Source organism: Panthera tigris, chromosome B2 (assembly GCF_018350195.1).
Source record: "Panthera tigris isolate Pti1 chromosome B2, P.tigris_Pti1_mat1.1, whole genome shotgun sequence".
NCBI lineage: Eukaryota > Metazoa > Chordata > Mammalia > Carnivora > Felidae > Panthera > Panthera tigris.
The window spans coordinates 128,828,344-128,835,200 of NC_056664.1; the positions used below are offsets into that span (position 1 = coordinate 128,828,344).

The window sequence follows — 6,857 nt, forward strand, 5'->3', positions numbered from 1 at the left end:
GAATGGGACATTTGAAAAAGATTCCCTACAGGCCTGTAAGCCCAATCCATTCATTTTTTTCCTGATCTGTGAAAACTTAACAATGGGGTTTTAGTTTTCACTTAGAGAAAAATAAATTCAAACTGTACATGTGTTTATTTGGTAAAACGTGCTATTTTTCTAAATTATAGATTAGTGTCCTTCAGGAGAGACAAATTCTTTCTATTATAGTTTCTTTCCTTATTTTTTCCAAAGATTATATTGCCTCCCTTCCAGTGAAAAGCCCTCTTTTAAGTTTGAGCTTGAACCTTACTTGCCAGGAGGGAATATTTCTAAATTCATCATGATTAAAGAACTCTGACAATGTGCAAAGTCCGGTCTGAGTACAGCAGTGGAGATAGGGCCTTCATTCCTTGGTCTAGTAAATTTGCAAAACGATTGGGAATGGTTCGAGAAGACAGTGTGTCAGGATGAAACAGTGTTGAAAATAAAGGAAGAGGTTTTTTTGGCTTAGGCTAAGTAATTTCTTCAAAGTAGCAGCAAGGCGTAAGTGAAAAAGTCCTAAACTACAACTCAGAAGTCTCATGTCACAGTATGTGACACATCCCATGATGTGTCTTGGGATGTGATATGTCCCAGCACTTGACATTAGGCAGAATGTTATAGACACCATTCTAATATATCAGAAAATAGATTAATAGCCAGTAGGTCTAAGCAAAATAGTATTATGTTTGCTCTTGACGAGTTATGGTGGTTTATGACCACTGTGATGTTGCTAAGTAAAAGGACATTTTTTAACATGGCTCACACTGGGTTCTATACCACCACCACCTTGTGTTGTTCTTTAAAAAAAATTTTTTTTAATGTTTATTTATTTTTGAGAGAGAGTATGAGTGGGGGAAGGGCAGAGAGAGAGGGAGACACAGAATCCAAAGCAGGCTCCAGGCTCTGAGCTGTCATCACAGGGCCCGACACGGGGCTCGAACTCACAAACTGAGATCGTGAGCTGAGCTGAAGTCGGACACTTAACTGACGGAGTCCCCCAGGCGCCCCTGTGTTGTTCTAGGCGGTAACAGGCCTGCACACTCCTGACCCAGGGCTCTTGTTGCTCCTTTGGCTGAAGACCAAAACAGTCCCCCACTGACCTGCACTGCTCACTCCCTTCAGGTGTTTATTGAGTGTCGTCTTCAGAGTGACCCCCCCCCCCCCGCCAAACCTCTGTGTTTAATCTTAAACCCTCCATAATTCCCTGTGTAGTCTTTTTAAAAACTTTTTTAGTGTCTATTTATTTATTTTGAAAGAGAGCATGCATGCTGTAACAGGGGAGGGGCAGAGAGAGAGAGAAGAGAGAGAGAGAGAGAGAGTGAATCCCAAGCAGGTTCCGTGCTGCCAGCGCAGAGCCTGACATGGGGCTCGAACTCACAAACCATGAGATCGTGACCTAGGCCAAAACCAAGAGTCAGATGCTTAACCTACTGAGCCACCCATGTGCTCTCCCCCTTTGTAGTTTTTTAATATAGCATTTATTACCATTTAATAGTCTATATATATTTTTCTCCCACCACCAAAAAGGAATTTAAGTTTCAAGAAGGCTAGGATCTGTGTCCTTTGTCTATTTTTAATTCTACTGCTGTATCTCTACCTGTTGGAACTGTTTAGAGCACATATGAGATATTTGAGAAACACTTTTTTGAATGAAATATATGGGAGAAAAGTAGATATCTTGATTCTGTAATTTCCCACTTAAATTATTGGCATGTGAATTAGAATTGTCATGTTAATTAGCTTTAAGAGGTAGTTTTTGTTTTGGTGTGCCTGGGTGGCTCAGTCGGTTGAGCGTCCGATGGGCTCAGGTTATGATCTCACAGTTTGTGAGTTCGAGCCCCCATCAGGCTCTGTGCTGACCGCTTGCTTAGAGCCTGGAGCCTGCTTCGGATTCTGTGTCTCCTTCTCTTTCTGCCCCTTCCCTGCTCATGCTCTGTCTCTTTCTGTTTCTCAAAGATAAATAAATGTTAAAAAAAAAAAAAAAGAGGTAGCTTTTGTTTTATTTCAGGTTTAAGATGCTTTTAAATTTTAATTTCTTGGAGTGCCTGGGTGGCTTAGTCGGTTAAGCCTCTGACTCCTCATTTCAGCTTAGGTCGTGATCTCGCAGCTTGTGAGATCGAGCCCCGTGTTGGGCTCTGTGCTGATGGCCTGGACACTGCTTGGGATTCTCGCTGTCGCTCTCTTTCTCCCCTACCCCATGTGCACAGGCACTCTCTCTCAAAATAAGCATTTAAAAAAAAATTGAATTCCTTGTCTTTTCCTGTAGTGTCACCTGCTTACCTTTAAATATAAAGTCTGCGGTTGGTATGCCTTTAAATTAGTTAACATTTCATTTGGAGTCATTCCGGGGAGAAAGCATGCTGAACATATAAGAAGTATATTCATCTCAGGGGAGATGAATTCTTAAAAATGTTTAAGGCTTAGAGAAAAACATTGCCTTTCACTAATATAAAGAGGCTCTGATATGAATCAGATTTGCATCTTACTGTCCGTTGTTTCTGTTCAGCTCAGTCTCAGTGTATTTGAGAATAGGAGGATCTTTTAAAAAATTGTGGTTGCTGGGCTTTGCTATTTCTAGATTGATAATCAGTAGTTTAGGCCACTTGGTGTCACTCGCCTTCCACATAAATCCTATTATTGTCTTTCATCTAGCTGGCGGTTAACTCTCTAAAACTCTGGCTTTCATTCTTAACCTCTCTTGAGTAAAAGAAACATGTAGTACCTTCCAGGTACAGCATTTTGTTCTAAATTCAGTCAGGGGAGATACGTGTGCAAAAGTCACAATCTTATCAGAAGATAAGCATGTGCGGGAAGATCTCTGATTCAAGAAAGCATGTGATGTGCGAAGTTGACACAGCAGCTGCCGTGGATGTTCAGAGGATTCATTCATTGAACATATTATTATGCATGGTAATTTCTTATGCCCATAGATTCTTCAAAGCCTAAGAGAAGAGGCAGTTAAAAATTATGTCAAGTATTTAACAATTAGAAGCGAAAGTCCTAAGGGAATACAAGAAAATCATCTTTGCTCAGGAGGCTTTATGGAGGACGTGTCAGCCTGAGAGAGAGGAAGCTTCATGGGGGCGGAGGCATTCGGGATGAGCTTTCAGGGTGAGCTAGATTTTGACCAGTGGAGAAAAACTGAAGATGGAACAAACAAAGATAAGAAAAGGAAAATGCAGAAGACATACTTTGGAAACAAATGGCCCAAAGCATAGCAACGAGTTGGGGTGTGAGCAGAAAATCAAGTTAGAACGGAAGGCTGGCCCTGGAGCAAGGAGGGTCATAAATGCTCAGTGAGGCACCCAGACTGGATGTGATAAACGCAGACGCTGATGTTGCCTCCTCCGTCACTGGTGGCTGCGTAAGTTAGGCAATCACGATGGCCTGGGATTTCTCATTTCGAGCTATTTTGTTTGTCTGCAGAAAATTCTTTTGAGGGAGCATTTTTTAAAAAGTATCACGTAGGAAATTAATGCTTAGTGTAGGAAATACTGGAAAATGGAGAAAAAGAAGAAAATAAAAGACACTCATAATTCCATATCCTGACATGACCACTGTTAACACCGATACCGTTTTCCATTTTCCTCTACTTACATTTTCTTTTTTTTCCCCTTTTATCAAAGTTTGGGATCATAGCCCCTCTACTCATCCTGACTTTTTTTCACTAACACATTTTGAAGATTTCCCTATGGCAAAAAGAGTTTTGTCTTCGAGCACTGTATCACAGATTACTTATGTAGCTCTTTTCCTGGTAGTGAGCAGCTAGGTTGTATCCACTTTTTTGCTGTGCTAAGTAATTCCCTTCTTCATGGATGATGGCTGACGTCGAGCAGTCTTCTGAGCACGTCATGTATCAACTCGTTCACACCTCACAGTAATACAGCGCACACGTAATTGTCCTGTTCCTGGTTTACAGGTGAGGGAAGCACAGAAAGCCTAAGGAACTGGCTCAAGCCACTTCATCGAAAGGGGTAGAGCCGACCAGACCTTTGTCTGCTTTGGGAAAACTGGGTCAAAAATGAAAACATTGGGACGCCTGGGTGGCTCAGTCGGTTGAGCGTCCGACTTCAGCTCAGGTCACGATCTCACGGTTCGTGAGTTCGAGCCCCGCGTCGGGCTCTGGGCTGATGGCTCAGAGCCTGGAGCCTGCTTCCGATTCTGTGTCTCCCTCTCTCTCTGCCCCTCCCCCATTCATGCTCTGTCTCTCTCTGTCTCAAAAATAAATAAACATTAAAAAAAAAAAAAATGAAAACATTAAGGAGATAGGCATTGATAACATTGTAGTCATTACCTGTAATACTTATGTATGGAAATTGTTGTGGAAAAAGATATATAGGTCTTTTACTCACACGAAGATTCTGATGTTCAGTTGCAAAGTGAGTTTATAGCCTAGTTAGCAAATATACAACCGGTGGCTATTTGCTCGAGGGTTTGGGTGTAAAAGGGACCGAGTTTCTGAGAAGGTACTGCTGAGCGAAGCTTCTCCAGGACTTTCATACAGAGCAACTAAGATCACTGCGTCAATACAGTTATGGGCGCTAGACCTATATTGTGTCATGTATTCACTGAATCAATCGTATTGCACGACTTTGTTGGGGTGGGCTCTGCTTTTATTTTTGGATCCAGCGGATTTGATGAAGGTAAGCATCTTCCCTGCACTGGCATCCCCTCCTTACTAATTTAATTATGTAGCAGATGTAACGAGTATCAAAGGGTCAGTTGCCGCGTCTTTGGAAGACCTAAAACTCGTAGGACTTTCAGTAAAAGGAACACTGAAAACTCTTTCTACTCCCATGTCTTTTGATTAGTTTGATTCACGATGTCCTTGGGTTGTTTGGTAACTCCCCCTTCATAAAACACGAGTGGAAAGGAGGCCTCTAGGACAGAAGGGGATCGTTCCATTTTACAAAACAAAACAAAAAAAAGATTTATCTGAGACTCCTGTCCCATACCATGCAGTACAAAACAGACCATGGTATGGCAGGCTTGTATCTACAAACTCCTCCACCCTGATACCTAATAATGCTGCTGGGCACAAAGGAAAAGAATCCTGTTTGTGGAATGAGTCCATCGCTATGAAAATAAGCCCTGGGAGGAAAGGCATCTCATGCTTCCATAAGGCTTATCAAACCCTTTCTGGAATGAGAGCAGGCAAAGAACTGTGAAGACACGATACACTCAGGGAACATTTCGAAAGCCAGGACAGCAGTGGGGAGAGTCGGATCGTAGGAGTGGTGGCCCGCCTGAGGTGCTGGTCCCAGAGGGCCCAACCGCGAGAAAGGGAAGCGCCAGGGGCAGAGGTAGAGAAGGTGCCTGGGACTGTCCCTGTTTCCCTTATTATTTGGCCCGAGATAGAGACTGATTATTTGTCTATAGCTACAAAACAAAACAGAACAAAACAAAAAGGAAGAAGAGACTCCTGAATCCAATGTGAGGATTTCATAATCATTCCTTTTTTTTTCTTGCTAATGTTTGCTTTTACATAATAACAAATCTGTTTATGTCTGCAAAGGATTAGCAGTGGACCCTGCTTCTGGAGCAAAACTCAGACAAGGATTTACTAAATCTTCTAAAAAAGATTAACTCCTAGAGGCCAGGTAAGGAAAAAAAAGAAAAATTAACCTCTAATCCAGGTGTTGCTAATCATTTAATGTGGAAGATCCTGTTACCGAGCCTTTAAGAGAATGAATCCATAGCAGGCAAACCAAAGAGAAATTTGGGTAAACCCTCCCTTGGACTAACAAAATATATGCTCTTGAAACATACTCTTTTGTTAAACATATAGTTTGAAAATGATATTCAGCTTCTGACTGGTAAACCACAGGAAAGGGGAATGAGCCCTCATTTTGACCTGGAAGGCTACAGCCCTGTCCCTTCTTCCACACACATTTCCCCCCAAAAGGCCATTTCCCTGAGATTGATACCGAATCGGACTGCTATGGAGACTTTTTTTTTTTTGATATTGTGATTTTTGTTGTTAAAATTGTAATGAGGCCTATATTATTTAACATTCTCAATGTGGAAACAATGAAGTTCTAAAGTAGATGCCTTTTTTTGTTTTCAGACGGTCTCCCCTTATCAGCCTGCGTGGCTGTGTACCCAGGAATGCCACGTAAGGGGGGGGAAGGCAGACAGCTGTTCCATAAGCCCACGATTCTTCTTGAGACATCATGTAGAACAAGTAAAAACCAGATTCAGATTTTCTTCTTCTTTACTCCCTTTAAAATTTTCAAAACAATATCATTAAACAACATATCAGCCTGCGTGAAAGTGGTTGAAGTTCTGGTGGTTTTTTTTGGACATTTAATAGGTTTTTAAAGAAATGTTACTTTGGTGTTAGAACTTTTTGGTGAAACAGTCTTTGGAGTTCTACTTACTGGCATTATTTGCTTACTAGGAGAATCGGTTTTTTATCCGGCTTCAGTCTATATAATGTGAAATCCCATTTTTGATATTTTCTTCTGATAAACTTTAGTAAATATCCTAAGTTTCCATCTGTATACCACGAAGAATTGTCCCACACCAGTGCACACAATTTCGGGGGAAACGCTGCAGTGGAGGAACAAGATACAAGAACCTTCCCGTCCTGTGGGAAGGATGCTCTTAAGAGGTCTCAGGCTGTTTCTCATGGCCAGGTCAGAAGTCACCTGCTCAGTTTGCCTCCGGTTTCTATGGCTCTGTGGGGAGGTGGTGTCTCAAGTCTTCCTTCTCCTTGCCGTCCTCTGGGTGAATACACTCTTTTTGTAAAGTCTTTTGTACTCCTGCTTTTTCATGTAAGAATTTTTATTTAAAAAAATTGTTTTAATGTTTTATTCATCTTTTGGAGACAG

At 41.6% G+C, this 6,857-nt stretch overlaps 1 protein-coding gene across 2 annotated transcripts in view; it reads left to right on the top strand.

The window, feature by feature from the left end:
* The window catches only part of ZC2HC1B (zinc finger C2HC-type containing 1B), a 42,396-nt gene extending 36,099 nt beyond the window's left edge, over positions 1–6,297 (top strand). For both annotated transcript variants that reach the window (XM_007096357.3, XM_042987257.1), the window contains 2 exons: positions 5,540–5,624; positions 6,092–6,297. In XM_007096357.3, the coding sequence (XP_007096419.1) occupies positions 5,540–5,610 (71 nt within the window). In that variant the 3' untranslated portion in view covers positions 5,611–5,624; positions 6,092–6,297. The remainder of the gene's footprint in view (positions 1–5,539; positions 5,625–6,091) is intronic.
* The last annotated feature ends 560 nt before the right edge of the window (positions 6,298–6,857 follow it).